The sequence below is a fragment of the Oncorhynchus mykiss genome, chromosome 27 (assembly GCF_013265735.2).
Source record: "Oncorhynchus mykiss isolate Arlee chromosome 27, USDA_OmykA_1.1, whole genome shotgun sequence".
NCBI classification, from domain to species: Eukaryota; Metazoa; Chordata; class Actinopteri; order Salmoniformes; family Salmonidae; genus Oncorhynchus; species Oncorhynchus mykiss.
In genome coordinates, this window is record NC_048591.1 from 10,229,729 (window position 1) to 10,250,988 (window position 21,260).

Genomic DNA, 21,260 nt, shown 5'->3' on the forward strand with positions numbered 1-21,260 from the left:
TTAAAAATAACTTTATTGAAAGAATAAGGTTAGGGAAATATATTTTCATTCAAACCTGAAAACAAAGTGCAAGTTAGAGCCTACATTACTATCATAACCGTAACATCCTACACAACCGCTTGCCCTCGCATTCAGGTGACAAACAAGCAAACCACATCTTATTCTCCTTTATATCTTTCCTGTAACAAAGTAAACAATTTCTAGAGTCGTCCTCAAGTACACTGAAGTTTCCCTCTTTCTGTTCTGACAATCAGCCAAATGTCAGCTTGTTCTTTGATCTGTTTGTGCTACATAGCCAACTCCTATGGTAACATGGCATGACAACTATCATACATAAGAAATGGGATCATGAATGGAAGGGAATTGTGCAGTTATCAACCTGTTTGCAAGGTGACAAAGTTACATTTTACAATCCCAATTTTTTTGGGAAAATATGTAACAATTTAATATATAGTCCATAACTGAAATATGTATGATCATGTATTCCTGTAAGTAGTAAGGTCACAAACCAGCTAGACCAGGCAGGATGATTTAATTACCAATCTGACCACAAAGCCTGAGCTTTCATAGTAATCCAATCTATTATCATAAGGTTAGGCAATTCAAAGACAAAATACCTAAAGTGCTGCTTGTTCATCCTCGTTGATTCACTTGTGTAGGAGAGGCAGGTTCTTTCTATGCTGAAAGACAAATTCCAGAAAAATAGGTTAGAGTTAAACATGTATTCATTCATCTCCTATAGCTAGTTATTGCCTGTTGACAGCTGCAAATGTACTTCAATTGAGTAGAAGCTTGGGCTCCCGAGTGGCGCAGCGGTCTAAGGAACTGCATCTCAGTACAAGAGGCGACACTACAGCCCCTGGTTTAACTCCAGGCTGTATCACATCCAGCCGTGATTGGAAGTCGCAATGGCTCACAATTGGCCCAGCGTCGTCTGGGTTTGGCAGTGGTTGTAAATAAGAATTTGTTCTTAACGGACTTGCCACGTTAAATAAAGGATAACAAATAACGTGAATGAACAACAGAGACAAAATACAATATGGAAATGACTTAATGGGGTATGGCCTCATCTCCGATGAATGCTAATGACATATGCTGGTACTGGGAAAGTCTGGGAAAGTCAGACTTCCTGATTGAACTTTCGTAAACTACATTAGAATTCACAGAGGTTGCCTGCCCAATACTTAGCCTGCTTTCAGTCAAACCAAGCACTGGCAGACACTAGATAACTAGCTAGATTAAAAAACAACATTTAACTTCATAATAGCCCTTATGCACATTCCATGATCGAACGTTCTAAACACACGGTTTGGCAATTTCCGGTCAGTCTAGTTGTTATCGACGATATAACGTTACTACCACTATGTCGCAGTTTTTTACTAGGTGTCTTCAGGACTTGCCTCAAATTAATATTAATGATGTACATCGAATTGTTAAATCAGCCTCCGAGACTCCAGCTAGCAAGAATGAAAAGGGGTTCAATATGTATATATGAAGCTACATAGACAACTATGAAGGTGAGTACCAAGTCAATGACAGATATGACATTAGCTAGCTACAATCATTAGCTAGCTAATTGAACTATTAACTGTAGCTAGCTAGTTACCTCGTACAATTATGTAACGTTGACAGAATCTACCTGAGAATGTGTATTTTCGTTAACTTGGTTAAGTTATGCTCGCTAGCTATATTTTCTAGCTAAAAATAATTGTTATTCATGTCTTCTACACAGTATCTAACAAAGATACATTGACAGGGGAGATCACCGTGAGGGCTGCCTGTCACAGGTCCATGAGGAAGAGTGAAAAGCCGCACAGCATGAGAGTAGGGAAAGGTCAGCTACTAGGGACCTTGTTAAACATCTCCTGTGAGACACTGTCATCGGGGTCAAAATGTGTTGGAGACAGTATCAACGTGTAATCTTATCAGTAGATAGATATTAATGATGGGTCCCAATCCCAATTTAGAATTGCCCACTTAACAGGTTATTTGGTAAAGATCTGTTGATGCAGTGTTTGGTAATTGTGTTACTGAGACACAATGTATTCCTGTATAGTTAAGAGCCCCTAGTTAAGAAGACTAGACACTACTATGTTTATTGTTATTTATGGACTGCATCATTCTTGTTTCTCACTTCAGTCTTTCATCACACTTATCTTCACAGATGGTGTTAAAGCACTCCGTACCAGTGATAGTGGTCCAAAGCCACTGCTCCTGTGTTGCAGGAAGTGCTCTGTGCAATCATCTGGTGGCCCTTCTTTACCAGACAGCACACTACTCTCAACTAAACATTCCTGCTGCACCACCAGTTCACAGCTGCACAGACACAGAACAGCATTGGCACAAGCCAAGAACACTTGTGAGTATATCAATATCCATAAAAAAATGCACCTGAAAAGTATTCAGCCTATGTAACAGTAAATCCTTGTTAATTAGGGTGTGAAGCCAGGTCCGGTTGGTGGGATAGAGTTCCGTAAACCTATTAACTCGTGTGCTGATGGAATAAGGTAAGTTGGAGGTTCCTAGAATGGAAACATTATAGAAAACATTTTCTTGTGATTGTATCCAGATAAGCCTAAACAGTGGCGTCTTTACGATGTAATGACATGTTTGGGACAAAGACTGGGGGGAAATATAATATCTATAAATCTGTATATTTTAATTAATTTTATTTGAACTTTCGGGCTTGTGCTGTTTCTGGAAAAGTTACATGAGTCTTTGTCATAGTAATCTCTCCAACCTGATAAGGTTTTAAATGTTTTGCAGAAGTTCTCTCTACAAAGCACTCAATGGATACATGCCTGACATGGACTTTCTCTGCGTCTCAGAAACGTATGCCAACTTTTCTCCACTTCCTGCCCCTCTTGTGACAACAATGGAAATGTCAGCTGACGTGCCCCTGGTTGAGTCCTCCTTTGGGCCAGTGCAATGCGTCAGTGTTCTGTCCTATCAGCTTCCACAGCCAAAGACCCATGAAATTGTGAAGATTGCCGATGCCCCTTCCCCACCAATACTTCCATTAGATGGCTACAGGCTTCAGGCTTCCCAGTGTGCTTACGTCCTTAGCCATCAGGAGCAGTTCCACCTCAAGGCATTAGAGACAACCTACGAGATGTCACAAAGTCAAGGTTGCTACAAGGGAGCAGAGCAGCAGCCCGGAATGGCATCAGCTCAGGAAAATGAGAATAACATCCTCTCGTTTCCAAGAGGTTTGCCATGTCTGGGGAGAGACCTCAGCTGACCACCTAGCTGAGCGGATGTTCAAGGGATCTGGTATGTGGACCATGGAGATGAAGAGGGGGCTAGCCATGGAGCCAGTGACTGTACAGGAGTACTGCACACTGAAGAATGTTAACTTATTTCCGTGTGGCTACGTAGTGCACCCAGGTGCTCCGTGGTTAGGATCCTCTCCAGGTGGAATCATATTTGATCCCAGTGTGAGACCACACTTTGGACTCTTAGAGGTCAAGTTATGTTGACTGCCCTTACCTAAAGATACAGAATGGAGAGCTGAAGTTGAAGAGAACTCATGCTTACTACTGGCAGGTGCAAGGTCAAATCCTTCTCACAGGTTGTAGCTGGTGTGACTTTGTCATCTGTGCACAGGAGGACATCCTAGTTGAAAGGATATATAAAGATCTACAGGTTTAAAAAACTATGAGAGAAGGTTGACCACTTATTTTTACCACTACTTGCAGAAGTGTCTCTCGCACCTGAATGGATCCCCTGCATGGGTGCCAAGTTTAGTGGTTTTATGAAAAATAAGTATTGATGTTCTTGTGAAGAAATCTACAGTAGAATAGATTTGTTTAAAAAAATGTATTTCAGCAAATGTTCAACAGTTCAGTTAATCAATTACACATCTCTAACATTGTATTCAATCTTGCATTCTGGCTGTACTGTGTTTACTTCATTTCTTTCCCCCACCCCTGTTACTCATTGCCTAATTAAAGCCAATTCAAGCTCCACACAAACTGATATTCACTACAACACAAATGATTGATACATGTCGTAGATAAACAAATTATTATTTTGCTGCTAGCAAATAAACACATGTACATTTACACTGGCTTGGCCCATGCTCTGGACCGGATCAGAGACGGCACAGTCCATAGGCAGCGCACCTTGTTCTTCATCCCCCTCAGTCGGAGCAGGAGGTTTCAGTCTTCTTTCCCAAACACCAGATCTCTTTTGAATTTGCCAGTTCCACGCGAAGACAGTAGGAACAACACCTCTTTTTAGGTATTGTCGTCATACCCCCCCCCCCCCCCCCCCCCCATTTTTCGCTCAACAAAGTCACTTTCGACTAAATGTGTACTACGCACCTTTGTGTGTTTGGTGACAGTAAAGTTGTCACGACGTACTGCCACTAACCACCTTTATCTGAGCTCTACGTCGACTGGGAAACGATGGAAGCTCACAATACCATTACATTTGGAAAAAACTGAACACAGAGGCACTGAACAATGTTCATTAGCACATCCTTCGCGGGGCTGTAATTTAAACGTAGTAATTACGAACTATTTCAGCCAGAAATGCATCGACGGCAGTTAGTAAGCTAATGATAAAAACAATAGCAGAACTCGCTCCGGAAGTCATCAACCCGGTCGGAAGTAAATTAGAACGTTGGAGGCGGAATAATGCATCTAGCCTATTACCAGCTACTGTAGCTGTATGCGAGTTGACTCACTGAGTATCGTGAATACGGCGTTAGCGTAACTGCGTTCAAACAGTGCTGCAATGAAAACGAATGGGCCTACAACTAATATGTTAGCGTCAAACTTTGACAAGGCAATGGACAAATAATATTTGAGACAAGCTGAAAAAACAGACCTCTTCTGGTGCAATCTTTACTTTGTGTGTTACGACGTATCGTACGTAGTTTAATGTACAAACAACGACCTAGCTATACGTAATGTGTAGCCAATTTAGACAGCTACAATAATAACAGCCCGTTTGTACCACTGACGTAATGACAAAGATGATGGTAGCAAACGCATGAGCAATCAACATTAACCCAGCTAACTAGCTAGTATGCAGGGTCGTCACTAGTTACCACAGCCATAAACCCTGCCATAAAATGTTCTTCTTAAAATGTGATTTTAAACCTAACCTTGTGCCTAACCGTAAATTCATTTGAAGTTTTCATGAATTCTTATAGCCAATTATGACTGTGTTTGTGCCATCTAGTGGAAACCAGTATAGTATGCAGCTGCCTGTCAGCTAGCTAACGAACCAATAATATGCAGATGGCTGACTAACAATAAAGCTGCCTCTGCTCCATCTGTGAATCAACCAGGGTGAACAAACAGTTTCAAGTTTTAAAGTCACGTGCACAAGTACAGTGAAATACCTTTCTTGCAAGTTCTAAACCCAACAATGCAGTGGTCAATATCAACGTAGTACTAAAATAACAAGTTAGAACAAAAACACGACACATATAAATAAGATGAACATGAGAAAGTAAGAAGCTATGATACAGGGTCAGTTCCTATACCATATTTACAATGTGCAGGGAGACTGGAGTGACAGAGGCAGATATGTGTGGGGTAAGGTGACTAGGCATCATGATGTATGATAAAACAGTAGCAGCAGCGTAAATTAAGATTGTATGTGAGTGTAGAGAAAATACAAATGTGTGTGCATGTTATGTGTGCATAGAACGTGTTTTTTATATATCTTTTTTTATACAAGGGTCAACTCATATGGTCTGTGTAGCCATTTTGTTCGCTATTTAGCAGTATTATGGCTTGGGGATAGAAGCTGTTCAGGAGCCTGTTGTTGTCAGACTTGATGCACCGGTACCGCTTGCCGTGCGGAAGCAGAGAGAACAGTCTATGGCATGGGTGGCTGGAGTCTAACGATGTTTCTTTAAAGCTAGCAAAGCAAGCAACTTGATATAGTTGAACCAAAAAATTATGCAAATGTAGCAACAACAAAAAATTGTCACATACAGCGGATAGGTGCAGTGAAATATAACGTTAGTCATTTTTACCTGTGTATTAATGAATGATTCATAGCAAAATACTGAAAGTAAGCTAAACCATCATTCTCACTCGGCATGAACTTTTATTCTGACTTTCTTGACTGAGCTCTGTGTCGTCGATGGCACCAGTTGAATTCAAGGCAACACATTACTGAAAGCTGTAGCTTCACTTTGCATGTTGTCCATGATGAAAATATGAGTAATCAAAAGAGCTGTCATTATTTTTATATCCACACAGTAGTGTTAGTAGTTTAGGACAAGATGTGTTTTTTACAGAAGAAGCCCCTCTCTCATTCTAGAGTAGGAGGGTACATATGCAAATATCAAATTAATAGACAAACGCAAGATGAACGATTATTGGTCCATTATAATCAGATCGCTATGTGACGTTATGTGGCGGCCTAAACTGTCATCCCAAATCGTGTGCCAAAGCTAAAATTAAACTTTTTAAAGGCCCAGTGCAGTCAAAAATGTAATATTCTTATGTTTTATATATATATATCCACACTATAAGGTTGGCATAATACTGTGAAATTGTGAACAATTGTGATAATGCCCTTTTAGTGGTGGGCTGTTGAGGTGGGATGGAGTTTTGCAGTAAATTCTTTAATAGACCAACAAGAGAGAATTTCCAAACCTCTTTGCCAAAAACAGCTAGTTTTCCGTTTTCCACTCCCCTCTAAGAACACCCCTAGACAGTCTTGAGAAATTTCTCTTTGATAGTAAGGTACTTTATTGTTATCCAGAAACGATTTGATACTGAGATAAAAACGGCTGCATTGAACCTTTAAATCAACTTTGAAATTCGCACGCTTTTATACACGTGAGCCTCGGCGTGCTTGTGCAGAAGTAGGAAAGATGGCTGCTTGTGCAATACGACGAGGCTTCCTGACTGTTGTTAGTAAATACAACAAGAAACAGACACATAGAATATTGGGTGTTATTGAAGGGAGTAGTGGACTTGAGGTGAAGAGGCCCCGGTTACCGTGTTTAGCATGTGGATTGCCCAACATTCAGCAGACGAGGTTCATGTCGTCACGGTAAGGGGTACCTTCTAAACTAATGTGTCCTAGATAGCTAATGTAAGTTAGCAAGTCTGTCCACTGTCTTGAATGCTGCATCATTGATGCTGCCATGCCTCCACTACTTTAGCTGCCGCCGCTAACTATAAGATTGACATCTAGTTAAGCTAGCCATAGCTACCTGGCTGAGTTTACAAGCAATGCACTTCAGTTCTCTCTCTCATACAGTACCAGTCAAAAGTTTGGACACCGTCTCATTCAAGGGTTTTTATGACTCTTTTCTACATCGTAGAATAATAGTGAAGACATCAACTATGAAATAATACATATGGAATCATCTAGTAACCAAAAAAAGTATTAAACCAATCCAAATATATTTGAGATTCTTCAAAGTAGCCACCCTTTGCAGCGATGACAGCATCGCACACTCTTGGCATTATCTCAATCAGCTTCAGTCTCTGAACAGTTGCTTTTGAGATGTCTGTTACTTGAACACTGAAGCAATTTCTGAGTCTGGTAACTCTAATGAACTTATCCTTTGCAGCAGGGGTAACTTTGGGTCTTCCTTTCCTGTGGTGGTCCTCATGAGAGCCAGTTTCGTCAAACCACTGGATGGTTTTTGTAACTGCACTTGAAGAAATGTTCAAAGTTGTTTACATTTTCAGATTGGCTGACCTTCATGTCATAAAGTAATGATGGACTGTCATTTTCTCTTTGCTTATTTGAGCTGATCTTGCCATAACATGGACTTGGTCTTTTATCATATAGGGCTAGCTTTTGTATAGCACCCCTACCTTGTCACAACACAACTGATTGGCTCAAACACATTAAGGAAAGAAATTCAAAAAATTTACTTTTAAAATTAAATGCATGCCAGGTGATTAACTCATGAAGCTGGTTGAGAGAATGCCAAGTGTGTGCAAAGCTGGCATCAAGGCAAAAGGTGGCTACTTTGAAGAATCTCAAATATAAAATATATTTTGATTTGGTTAACACTTTTCTTTTGTTGCTTACTACATGATAACATATGTTATTTCATAGTTTGATCTCTTCACTATTCTACAACGTTGAAAATGGTAAAAATAAGGATCTTTGAATGAGTAGGTGTCAACTTTTGACTGTGTGTGTGTGTGTAATCTCGCTAGGTAATGTAGGAAAATGAATGCTCTGATTAAGTTAACCATGACTGTGCAACACTTGGCAAGAAGTCAGCTTGGATAGAAACTTGCAGAACTGAACTTACATGAAAGTGCCCAGCTATAATATATAATTGGCAGATATGTTGCCTCGAGCAACGATGATTGTCACATTGCACAAGCTCCTGTTGTCAGACAAATCTATTTGTTTTTAGTATATCCCAACTTACATATCAAACAGTGTCATATGTTGGCACTTTGTTGCGCTTGATAACACAGTTTATAGAGCTTAACTTGCAAGCAGAGCTGTGCATATTTTCAGTATTCATAGCTAGACTCCGAGACAGTTTCTATCTTCAAGCCATCAGACAGCTGAACACTTGAAATGGACTGATCACCTGCTCTGATGCTCTGCACTGTAGCACACATTCACTCACTCATACATACACACACAGTGCATTCTTAAAGTATTCAGACCCCTTCCATTTTTCCACATTTTGTTATGTTACAGCCTTATTCTAAAATTAATTTAAATTAAATTGTTTCTTTCCCACCTAAATCTGGACACAACCCCATAATGACAAAGCAAAAACAGTTAAACACGTTTGTTTTAAATGTGAATGTATAGAAGAAATTAAATATCACATTTACATAACTATTCAGACCCTTTAATCAGTACTTTGTTGAAGCACCATTTTCAGAGATTTATAGCCTTGAGTCTTCTTGGGTATGACGCTGCAAGCCTGGCACACCTGTATTTGGGGAGTTTCTCTCAATCTCTGTCAGGTAGGATGGGGAGTGTTGATGCACAGCTATTTATGTCTCTCCAGATATTTGATTGGGTTCAAGTCCGGGCTCTGGCTGGGCCACTCAAGGACATTCAGAGACTTGTCCCGAAGCCACTCCTGCATTGTCTTGGCTGTGTGCTGAAGGTCATTGTCCTGTTGGAGGGTGACCCTTTGCCCCAGTCTGAGGTCCTGAGCACTCTGGAGCAGGTTTTCATCAAGGATCTCTCTGTACATTGCTCTATTCATCTTTCCCTCGATCCTGACTTGTCTCCCTGTCGCTGAAAAACATCCCCACAGCATGATGCTGCCACCACCATGCTTCACGGTAGGGATGGTGTCGGGTTTCCTCTACATATGATGCTTGGCATTCAGGCCAAAGAGTTCAATCTTGGTTTCATCAGACCAGAGAATCTTGTATCTCATGGTCTGAGAGTTCATTAGGTGCCTCTTGGCTAACTCGAAGCGGGCTGTCATGAGCATTTTACTGAGGCATGGCTTCCATTTGGCCACTCTACCATAAAGGCCTGATTGGTGGAGTGCTACAGTGATGGTTGTCCCTTTGGAAGGTTCTCCCATCTTCACAGCGGAACTCTAGAGCTCTGTCGAGTGACCATCTGATTCTTGGTCACCTCCCTGACCAAGGTCCTTCTTCCCCGATTGCTCATTTTGGCCTGGCGGCCAGCTCCAGGTAGAGTCTTGGTGGTTCCAAACTTCTTCCATTTAAGAATGATGGCGACCGCTGTGTTCTTGGACATTCAACGCTGCAGACATTTTTTGGTACCCTTCCCCAGATGTGTGCCTCGACACAATCCTGTCTTGTTTTACGGACAATTCCTTCGACCTCATGGCTTGGTTTTTGCTCTGAAAATGCACTGTCAACTGTGGGTCCTTTTTATATAGACAGGTGTGTGCCTTTCTAAATCATGTCCAATCAATTGAATTTACCACAGATGGACTGCATTCAAGTTGTAGAAACAACTCAAGGATGATCAATGGAAACAGGATGCACCCGAGTCCCATAGCGAAGGGTCTGAATACTTATGTAAATAAGGTATTTTGTTTTTTATTTTTAATCAATTAGCAAACATTTCTAAACCGGTTCACTTTGTCATTAATTTAATCCATTTTAGAATAAGGCTGTAACATAGCAAAATGTGGAAAATGTCAAGGGGTCTGAATACTTTCCGAAATCACTGTATACTGTACATGCATTATACACGCACATAACGGCTGCTGCTACCAGTCTCTTATTATACTGCACAGAAATCCCTAATTTGTTTAGGAAAATATTTTCCCTCAACCCTTGCTCTCTTCACATGACACATGTATGCATTGCATGCACAGGACCAATAGGGCCTGACCTATAGCATATCATAATTGCATCAATAAATTGGTTGTAACAAACTACAAAACATCATAACACGTGACAGCTTGATGGATGCTGAGGACATGGCAAATCACCGGGAATGTTTACTGGTTGTTCAGAGGGTGAAGGGGAAGTCGGATGTGTGGAATAAATTTGACTAGTTGTGGAAAATACTGGAGCTCAAGAAAAAGGTAAGTAGCAAGTGCTGCGTGCATATTATGTATGCCAAACGGGTGCTGTTAGAGTACAATATCATTTTCCTGACCATTTTGAACAATATAAATCAACACACCAGAGATTCTGTAACCATTTGTTTTGTAAAGCCTTTATTACAGCAAAGGCTAAAAGCAGTCTCATTCGTGAATGCAATTTCCAAAATGGAATGGTTTATTTATGTACACTAATTATTCAAGGGTCGCATCATTTCTTTTATTGTGAAACTAAAATCCTTGATTGCCTTTCAAGTCATAAGTGACTCGTATGCTGAGTGACGACATGAACGAGTACATTTTTGATTGATACACTACTGTAGCCTATCGAAGTATTGAAATAGAGGCCTAAGTAAGTTACGCTATTAAGACTGAACTGTTCTGAGGCCTACAGTCTGGTGGTTATACAAGGCTGCTACTAATGATAATGACATTATTTTTTATTGTTATTATAATGATCATAATAGTAATAACAATGAGATCAAGAATAGGGAGGGTTATTATTATGAATATAATGTCTTACAATTTGTAAATGATACCAGAGAGGCTGAAAGTGGAAAGCTTTTATTACAGCATAGCAAAGAGAGAAACTGCCAAATGTGTGGCTATTAAACAGGCAACAGAAACAGGATCTATCTTATTTCTGTAGATGTATATGGATCATTTATGAAGCCATGTATTTTTAACAGTTTGGCTATTGTTTTATAGACCTAATTAAATTGGTGTTTCCTCTTAGACAATTAAGGCAAGGACTGTCTTCCCGTCTGCTGCCTCCACCGTATTGTTCTCAACACCAATATGCCGGGTAACTTAGATTGTATGCATATAGCAACATGGTCTAGGAAAAGGCGCCAATTCAACAGTGCACCAATATGTTTCAGAACCACGGACAGTGACCGCTATCCAATGCGGGAGAAAGCGCATTTGTTATAATATTATTTGCACCATTGTTCTTACGTAATATAACCATATACAATTTCACAGGCACATCTTAGTGATGGACTGTGCCATTCCCATGGCCATAACAATGGATTATTCCACTCAGACAGATGCGAATCAGAGGTGTCTTGTGCCCACTTTTTTTTTTCTTTGCTACTGCTCGACTAAAGAAATCTCGGTCCACCAACAGCCTATCGACCAAACAATTAACCAGTCTACTAAATGGGGCCAGCCCTAGCTGCAATCATGGTTGCTTTCGGACTGAGTTCAAAGTGGGAGTGTTGTAGAATTCTTCTCGGGTCCAAAAAGAGAACAATCAAACCCAAATCAACCCGTGTTCTAATGGGTCCGGGTCTAGGACCAGACCCGAGTGACAACATTTAGTTAACCAGAAGAGCAGCTAGGCTGATAAACGAATAGATCTATATGTTGGCTAGGCCTTCTGTAAGTCAATAAATGCACTTTATTAGCATAAAATACATATGCTATGGGCTATACAGAGCTGTGGTCCGGTCCACTTGGGTCTATCAGCTGTAGTTCCAGAGACCCGATGACAATCAAACTGGACGAAAAGTTAGAATTTCGGACCCAGGCCCACTCGGGTGTCCGGGTGGACCCGTGAAGACCTCGAGTGTAGACCTGCATGTACACTAAGCCACTTATCTAGAAAAGTGACATTGGAACAGTAGTAGAAAGTTGGCAACATATCTGGCCTATATTAGCTAGCTCACTTTTTGTCTGAGTGGAAGAACGTAGAGAGCTTTGGGCTTATCTGCTGTTGACTATATAAGGGAGCAGGTTGGCTTGAGCCGGCACAGAGTAAATGGGTCCAATTTCCTTTGCGCCCCTCATGCCAAGGGAGTGAACGCGGAGGGCTTGCGTTGACATGGAGCCCAGAAGGTTAGCATTTGGAAGACCGATCCAGCTTGTAATTCTGACTTTAGTTTATGTAACCCTTTATGTAAGATATTACTGTCCTGTTTCTCACCTTTTCTCCCTGAATGAGAACTTATTTGTGTTATGATGAAATCTCCATGAAATGAGGAAACATGTTAACGATCTGACCCTCCATTTCTTTAACAATGTATTTGTTATGGCATTTCACCAGCCTGGTCGTGCTTTCTTGTCAGTATAATAATCCGAGGGACAACCTCTGCCAGTCATCGCCAACGCAGCTGATGAACAAACAAGCCTTCGGGCTGAGCTCTTCCACCTCCATACCTTCTGATAATAATATGGATGCATTGAGGAGCCACGCAATATCACCCCCCATGTTTTGAGGAATAGATCCATAAATGTATGAGGGACTTGAACACAGCCAGCTGTTGCTCCCAGTACCTTGTTGATTATAATTCAGTGAAGAGTCAAAGGGAATGATGAGATTAGACTTTGGTATTTATGTTTGTTTGAACTTTGATAAATCGATGTGTTTTTATTTAATCTTGTCTGATTTGTGATTGAGATTTAGCTTTAGTCCAAGGGGTTGACTAGGCGATGACCCGTGTGTTCCTGTCATCCCAGTGCTCATGTTGTGTATTGTGTGTAGTTGGTTCCTTTTCCAAGCTGCTGCAACACTTGGCTATTTGAGACTGTATAACTACATTAGTGTGATGTACAGGTCTTCTTGGCTCCATAAAGTTGGACCCAGGGACGATCAGACCTGGACCTGATCATTTAAATTAAATAAAAAAGAGGAACAGTCAGACCCAACCCGATGACAACCAGACTTAGACCCGTACCCTAACTTTATTTATTTCATTACACCTTTATTTAACCAGGTAGGCCAGTTGAGAACAAGTTCTCATTTGCAACTGCGACCTGGCCAAGATAAAGCAAAGCTGTGCGACAAAATCTACACAAAGTTACACATGGGATCTGGACAAGAGTGACAAAAAAAATATGTTTATCAGCCAAGTTGCTCTTCTGGTGGACCTGTGAACACCTCTAGTGTGATGTGATTTTGCTCCAGTTTGTCATAGTGTGGCCTGTGTTTGGCAGGAACAGGCCGGAGGGGAAGGTTCTGGAGACGGTGGGAGTGTTTGAGGCGCTGAAGCAGCACGGCAAATATGAAACAGGCCAGGTAAGAGAGGCAGCGCCATGCGGTTTACCCACCCAGAACAGAACTATTGGTCCTGGCCTTCCCTCCTCATAATCATCTTTTGCCCGCTGTCATAGGCCTAAACATTAGGGGCCGGCTTGATTCCCAGACACAGATTATGCCTAGTTTTGGACAAAACAAAGATTTGTCATTGCGTTTGCTTTTTAGTCCGGGATGATTCATAATCTGTGTCTGGGGGAAACCGGTCCTCGGTGAATGGTGGCCCTGTACAATAGTCCTAGGTGTGTGTATATATTATATTATCCTATTATAATTTTTATATATATATATATATATATATATATATATATATATATATATATATATATATATATATATATATATATATATATATATATATATATATATATATATATATATATATATATATATATATATATATATATAATATAATATAATATAATATAATATAATATAGTATAGTTGCCCTTGTCACAAAGTTCTTTCTGACCTTCTCCTCAGCTCTTCCTTCATAGTGTGTTTGGCTACAGAGGGATCGTGTTGTTCCCCTGGCACGCCCGTATCTATGACCGGGATATCATTCCTCCCATCTCTGACGGGTGCGTATCACATCTCTCAGCGGTAGGGCCAGGAGTTATTTTATTTTGTTGATTTGTGTTCTATGTTAATTTGATTGGGTAATTTGTCTTATCATTTTTAACACCCATGCTCTGTCGCTCAGCAAGCCAGAGCCTCCTGGTTCTCACGGGTCAAAAGAGGTGAAGGGGAGAACTCATACCTACTACCAGGTCCTCATCGACACGCGGGACTGCCCTCACATAGTACGTTACCGCTGAACAGTACCAATGCAATGTTCGTACTGTACATACTAGAGTTCGACCGATTATGGTTTTTAAACCCCTTTACCGATAATTGGAGGACCAAAAAAGCCGATACCGATTAATCGGCCGATTTATTTAAAAAAAAATATATATATATAAATAAAAATGTATTTGCAATAATGACAATTACAACAATACTGAATTAACACGCATTTTAACTTAATATAATACATCAATAAAATAAATTTAGCCTCAAGTAGATAATGAAACATGTTCAATTTGGTTTAAATAATGCAAAAACAAAGTGATGGAGAAGAACGTAAAAGTGCAATATGTGTCATGTAAAAAAGCTAACGTTTCAGTTCCTTGCTCAGAGCATGAGAACATATGAAAACTGGTGGTTCCTTTTAACATGAGTCTTCAATATTCCCAGGTAAGAAGTTTTAGGTTGTAGTTATTATAGGACTATTTCTCTCTATACCATTTGTATTTCATTAACCTTTGACTATTGGATGTTCTTATAGGCACTTTAGTATTGCCAGTGTAACAGTATATCTTCCGTCCCTCTCCTCGCTCCTCCCTGGGCTCGAACCAGCAACACAACGACAACAGCCACCACATCGAAGCAGCGTTACCCATGCAGAGCAAGGGAAACAACCACCCCAAGGCTCAGAGCGAGTGAAGTTTGAAACGCTATTAGCGCACGCTAACTAGTCAGCCATTTCACTTCGGTCACACCAGCCTCATCTCGGGAGTTGATAGGTTTGAAGTCATAAACAGCGCAATGCTTGACACACAACGAAGAGCTGCTGGCAAGACGCACGAAAGTGCTGTTTGAATGAATGTTTACGCGCCTGCTTCTGCCTACCACCGCTCAGTCAGATACTTAGATGCTTGTATGCTCAGTCAGATTATATGCAACACAGGACACGCTAGATAATATCTAGTAATATCATCAACCATGTGTAGTTAACTAGTGATTATGATTTATTGTTTTTTATAAGATATAAGTTTAATGCTAGCTAGCAACTTACCTTGACTTACTGCATTTGCGTAACAGGCAGTCTCCTTGTGGAGTGCAATGAGCGAGAGGCAGGTCGTTATTGCGTTGGACTAGTTAACTGTAAGGTCGCAAGATTGGGTCCCCCGAGCTGACAAGGTGAAAATCTGTCGTTCTGCCCCTGAACGAGGCAGTTAACCCACCGTTCCTATGCCGTCATTGAAAATAAGAATGTGTTCTTAACTGACTTGCCTAGTTAAATAAAGGTGTAAAAAAAAACGTCAATCTGCGCCCAAAAATACCGATTTCCGATTATTATGAAAACTTGAAATCGACCCTAATTAATCGACCATTCCGATGAATCGGTCGACCTCTAGTACATACTGACTCGGCCTAAATGACATCTGCCAGTCTTCTAGTTGTTTCTCCTGTTGTGTTGACAGTCTCAGAGGTCTCAGACCGAAGCAGTGACGTTCCTGGCGAACCATGACGACAGCAGAGCCCTCTATGCCATCCCAGGTAAACGACACGTGATCTGCTGCTCCCTGGGTAGTAAATGGCTACGTGGTTTGATTTAGTTTCAAACAGAACAATTGGCTAGCAGAGTTTTTAAAATAATAGTTTTGTTTTTTTCAATCCCACAAAAATGCTTTGAGTTCTTATCCGCAAAAGGCACTGTCAGTGTGTGTATATAATTTTGGCTTCCAGGTGATTTTTGCATTACTACCCTAGTTAGTTCCTTGTACTACTTCTGTCCTTGCCAGCCTCCTGACTGACTGCCATTCTGCCTGGCTGTCATTGTGTGTGTTTCAGGTCTGGACTATGTGAGTCATGAAGACATCCTGCCCTACAACTCCACAGAGCAGGTCCCCATCCAGCACGAGCTGTTTGAGCGCTTCCTCATGTTCAGCCCTGACAAAAGTAAGCTCCAGCCACTCGCTGTTTTCCAGTTTCCACCTATCATTTCATTGTACAGCATAGTATAAACAGAGTACAAAACATTAACACTTTCCTAATATTGAGTTGCCTTCAGAACAGTCCCTATTTGTCGGGGCAGGGACTCTACAAGGAGTCGAAAGCGTTCCACAGGGATGCTGACCCTAATGCTTCCCACTGTTGTATCAAGTTGGCTGGATGTCCTTTGGGTGATCGACCATTCTTGATAGACATGGGAAAATGTTGCGTGTGAAAAATCCAGCAGCATTGCAGTTCTTGACACACACCGGTGCGCCTGGCACCTACTACCATCCCTCTATCAAAGGCACATAAATCTTTTGACTTTCTTGCCCATTCTCCCTCGGAATGACACACATACACAATCAATGTCTCAATTGTCTCGGCTTAAAAATTATTCTTTAACCCGTCTCCTCCCCTTCATCTACACTGATTAGAGTGAATTTAACAAGTGACATCAAGAAGGGATCATAGCTTTCATCTGGATTCACCTGGTCAGTCTGTCATGGAAAGAGCAGGAGTCCTTAATGTTTTCTAAACTCAGTGTACATTTCCAGTTATATTTGGGAATATTCACAAATTAACTTCTGTAAAGTATATCATTTTTCAGTTTCTAAAAACATTCAGCAGTACTATAAAGTGTTCAAATGTTTATTTTACATTCACAGGTACTGTATATCAATGTATCTAGTATACAATATATCCAATTATTTTGTGAGCATTCACAAGTGTATATGACTGTAAACCGTGTGTCCAGCCACCCCAGCTCCCCCGTTCAGTGCGAGGGACACTCTGAAGGCATGGCAGGAGAAGAATCATCCCTGGCTGGAGCTGTCCGACGTGCACAGAGAGACGACGGAGAACATCCGGGTCACTGTCATCCCCTTCTACATGGGCATGAGGGTGAGGACGATGTCGCTGTTGGGACTGTGAGGCTCTTTCTCAAAAGATATCTGTCCTCTCATTGCCGCTTCTTTCTACTGCACTGATCTGAAAGGACTGACCTGGTGAAAGCCAGTGTAATGAGTAGCTTCCACCATGTTGTTTTCACCTCGAGTCTTTTTCAATCAGTGCTGATAAAGGGGAGGACAGGTTAAGACATTGAGGGAAAGCCACAGTTTTCTAATTGTCAGTTCCTATCAAATAAATGGTATACACAGTCCAATGAGCTCTTTCAATAATGTTCTGCTCATTCCTGATTCCTCCCACTCTGCTGTGTGATTCTTATGATGAGCTTGAATCTACCTGCGCACAAAGAATAAATACAGTATTTTCTTTCTCAGGATGCTCAAAATTCTCATGTGTATTGGGTAAGTAACTTTTTATTTTTTTTATTTTTTATTTTTTTACTATTCCCTGAAAAAGGACAAATAATTTCAACTTTTACCAATGTATGATGTAGGCCTCGTATATCCAGTCGAGGATACAAATGTAGACCATCAGAACGGCGACATAATGTATACCAAATTCACCAAAATGTGTCTCACACAGTGGCGGTACTGCATCCGCCTGGAGAACATGGGCAGTGAGGTGGTGCAACTGAGGGAGAGACACTGGAGGATCTTCAGCCTGTCAGGCACGCTGGAGACGGTCCGGGGACGGGGGGTCGTAGGTCGGGTCAGTAGTACAACCGCCTCCACACAATGGAATTACAGGCGCTCAATGGCTGTGTCTGGAAATGTTACCAGCTGGCAAAATACTTGCTTCCTCTGTCCTTGTTTCCTCAATTCCTCTCCAAGCCAATTGGATGAGAGGATCTAAGGTCCCTTCTTCAGGCAACCTCCAATGAGCTTCAAGGGGGAACAAGGACAGAGGAAGCATGTACAGCCACTCATACAGTATGTTACCTCCACGACTGAGTAGAAGCCATAACCAACCGTTTTTGTCCCCAGGAACCAGTGTTGTCCAAAGAGCAGCCAGCCTTCCAGTACAGCAGCCATGTTTCCCTTCAAGCACCCAGTGGACACATGTGGTAAGTTCTTCCCAGCTTACCCTTGCCTTCTACACACAGTAACATGTCAAAGGAACTGCATTATTAACACGAGTATTGCTGTGGTAAACGTCTTACTCTAGGTGGTAGAAGCAGCACACACTGCTGTACCAGTAATGCAGGTTCATGGATGTTCTGGTCTAAGAATGACTTATTAACCTTTCTGGCGCAGTCGTTCCGCTAGCGACCTGCCTTGACAACGTCTGGTGAAATTGTAGAGCGCTCAATTGAAATTATAGAAAAAATTAACATTCATGAAAATACAAATGTCATACATATAAATAAAGGTTAACTTCTTGTTAATCCAGTCACTGTGTCAGATTTCAAAAAGGCTTTACGGCGAAAGCACACCATACGATTATCTGAGGACAGCGCCCCGCATACAAAAGCATGATAAACATTTTTCAACCAGGCAGGTGTGCCACGAAAGTCAGAAATAGCGATATAATAATAGCCTTTGAAGATCTTCTTCTGTTGGCACTCCAAAAGGTCCCAGCTACATCACAAATGGTCCCTTTGTTCGATAAATTCCTTCTTTATATCCCCAAAAACTCAGTTTAGCTGGCGCACTTTATTCAATAATCCACCGGTTTCCCTCCTTCAAAATGCATACAAACAAAGAACGCGCTCTCATCCACACGCATGAAAACACTACAGCCAAAATAGGAGCTACTTAGAAAAACTACATTCTAGCAAATTTTTCCAAAAACCAGCCTGAAACTCTTTCTAGACTGTTGACATGTAGTGGAAGCCTTAGGAACTGCAATCTGGGAGGTTTTCGCCTCATAATAAACATGACAGCAATTGGAAACACTGGTAGGCTTTTTTTAAATGTATGTTTTGTCTTCAAGGTTTCGCCTGCATTCAGTTCTGTTATACTCACAGATGTTATTTCAACAGTTTGAAACTTTAGAGTGTTGTCTATCCAAATCTACCAATTATATGCATATCATAGCTTCTGGGCCTGAGTAACAGGCAGTGTACTTTGGGCACGCTTTTCATCCGAACGTCAAAATACTGCCCCCTAGCCAAAAGAGGTTCAACCGGTTTTGCTATTTGTACTTGGTCCTTGTGGTAAAAATAAACTGAAAATACTGATTGATGTTTGACTGAATCTTGCACAGATTTACAGGCAAGTAAACAATCTTAAACGCAAGAGTAATTCAAAAATAAATAACAACTTTCTTACATTTAGTACAGAAGTGTGATGGTCAAGATTCTAATGATGCTCTGTGTGCAGGGGAACCTTCCGCATCGAGAGGACGGACGGCTCCCACTTTGATGTGCGCATTCCCCCGTTTTCCCTGGAGAGCAACAAGGATGACAAGGCACCCCCGGCTGGCTACACCTTCTGAGGCAACGCAGCAGCAGGGGCATGTCCCTCAGCGCAGTCGAACAGCCAAGCCATCCTTAGGAACGGATCAACCCTTCCTCTGCTACTTCTTCCTCATTGATATTTTAAGAAACTGATTTATTTGAGCACATTGAAATGAGATGTTCAATGAAAAGGGACAAAAATTGGCCTCCCAACATTTGTAGCTAATGAGAACTTTTGCTTTTTAGTGGGAAGGACAAGCGTTCGGTCACAGAGGTTGTTGCTTGAGATCGTTCTGCATAGGCAGAATGGCACGGTGAGCACTGATGGTATTTGCATTTATTATTATGAGTGGGAATGAATTATTCCAATGGTTTCTCTCAGCCATAATCGCTTGACCCAGAGGTAGACGTCTAAAACCAGCCTCCCTTGGTGTATTTTATTGGTGTTTCTAAATGGTTCAAATCAGCAGACCTGGTGGGAAATCATCGAAAGGACTTTACTAAAGCCAAATAGAACGTGTCCAATAGGAGCCCTACTCTTTTAAGAGACCTCAGTCAAGTCTAGACCTCCGTGTTGCTCTGTATAGTATTATGCAAATGACTGTTGTGCCTGTTTGGCTTGTCTGTCTCTTTGAGCCTCCCTGATGGGGCCTGTTTGGCTTGTCTGTCACTTTGAGCCTCCCTGATGGGGCCTGTGGTGAAACATGTAGAAAAGGGAAAGGGAACCTTGGTTATGTCTCAAATGGCACCCTATTCCCTATGAAGTGCACTATATAGGGAATAGGTTGCTGTTTGGGATGTTACCATTGAACGGAACAAGAAAGTGGAATACAGGGGGAGTCAGTGAGCTAAGGATGTCGTAGTGACCCCCATTGATGTTACCAACCTGTAGGTTTTGTCTGATATGAGGGCCGGGTTCAGGAGAGTGATCTGTTTCAGGTATGAATATCATGCATAGAGCAGACATGGTTCCTCATTCGACATGACGGCGAATCATGTCTGTTCCACACAATGTATTTAGATCTGAACATTTCATGTTGTTATTTGAGCGTGGTGTGTGTTGGTGAGGGAGGTGTCTGGGAGACGGACCGGGTGCTATGCTGCTCGAGTCTGTCGTGTCCAACCCTTTGAGTCAGTTCTGTGGGTTGAAGTCTGTTTGATTTTTGCCTTGTTTAGGGAAGAAACTTTTTTTGATAAGTGATTTGAAATGACTGTGTAATGGTTGAATGATGTTCCGTGACAAAGTTGTAAAGACAAATAAATGTACATTTTAAAGAGATGGTCAGGTATTTACTGTATTGATTAGCCAATGGACAGTTTGTCTACCGCAGGGTTTTTCAAACTCAGTCCTCTGGACCCCAAGCGGTGCATGTTTAGTTTGTTTTTGGCAAAGAACTACACAGCTGATTCAATGTATCATCAAGCTTTGAGTGTAGTGTGAAGGCAAAAACCAAAACGTGCACTCCTTGGACCGAGTTTGGGAAACGATGGTCTATCCTTGCAGGAGAGTGGGGCATTTTGGCTGAGAAATGGATCTGTGTGCACTCGGCATAAAAGGACACCCCCTCCCCCTCTTACTGGTCTAGAAGCCTCATAACGGAAAGAACCAGTAACATGGCAACCAGGCAGTCACTCAGATTTGAGTTTTTGAA

General features: G+C 41.4%; 2 protein-coding genes across 7 annotated transcripts; both read left to right on the forward strand.

Annotated features, from left to right (window-relative positions):
* Window positions 1–976: 976 nt before the first annotated feature.
* Window positions 977–4,132, forward strand: LOC110507518. Of its 4 annotated transcripts, XR_005040054.1 has the most exons (5): window positions 977–1,517; window positions 1,733–1,834; window positions 2,165–2,359; window positions 2,437–2,507; window positions 2,767–3,195. XR_005040054.1 is itself a non-coding variant. In XM_021587557.2 (4 exons), exons 1-4 carry the CDS (start codon window positions 1,512–1,514, stop codon window positions 3,239–3,241), a joined length of 747 nt encoding a protein of 248 aa, XP_021443232.2. In that variant the 5' UTR covers window positions 1,024–1,511; the 3' UTR covers window positions 3,242–4,132. The 4 variants fall into 4 exon arrangements, 3 of the variants coding, with proteins under 3 accessions (XP_021443232.2, XP_036821406.1, XP_036821405.1); XM_021587557.2 differs by lacking the exon at window positions 1,733–1,834 and having other exon boundaries at window positions 1,024–1,517; window positions 2,767–4,132; XM_036965511.1 differs by lacking the exon at window positions 977–1,517 and having other exon boundaries at window positions 1,673–1,834; window positions 2,767–4,132.
* A 2,508-nt stretch (window positions 4,133–6,640) lies between these two features.
* LOC110507519 (polymerase delta-interacting protein 2) lies at window positions 6,641–20,885 on the forward strand. Of its 3 annotated transcripts, none has more exons than XM_021587561.2 (11): window positions 6,641–7,026; window positions 13,445–13,526; window positions 14,028–14,125; window positions 14,248–14,347; window positions 15,791–15,866; window positions 16,161–16,268; window positions 17,059–17,204; window positions 17,585–17,611; window positions 17,793–17,913; window positions 18,194–18,273; window positions 19,532–20,885. In XM_021587561.2, the coding sequence occupies exons 1-11, from the start codon at window positions 6,845–6,847 to the stop codon at window positions 19,571–19,573; spliced, it is 1,062 nt and encodes a 353-aa protein (XP_021443236.2). In that variant the 5' UTR covers window positions 6,641–6,844; the 3' UTR covers window positions 19,574–20,885. The 3 variants fall into 3 exon arrangements, with proteins under 3 accessions (XP_021443236.2, XP_021443234.2, XP_021443235.2); XM_021587559.2 differs by having other exon boundaries at window positions 6,647–7,026; window positions 17,793–17,918; XM_021587560.2 differs by having other exon boundaries at window positions 6,650–7,026; window positions 13,451–13,526; window positions 17,793–17,918.
* Window positions 20,886–21,260: the final 375 nt, after the last annotated feature.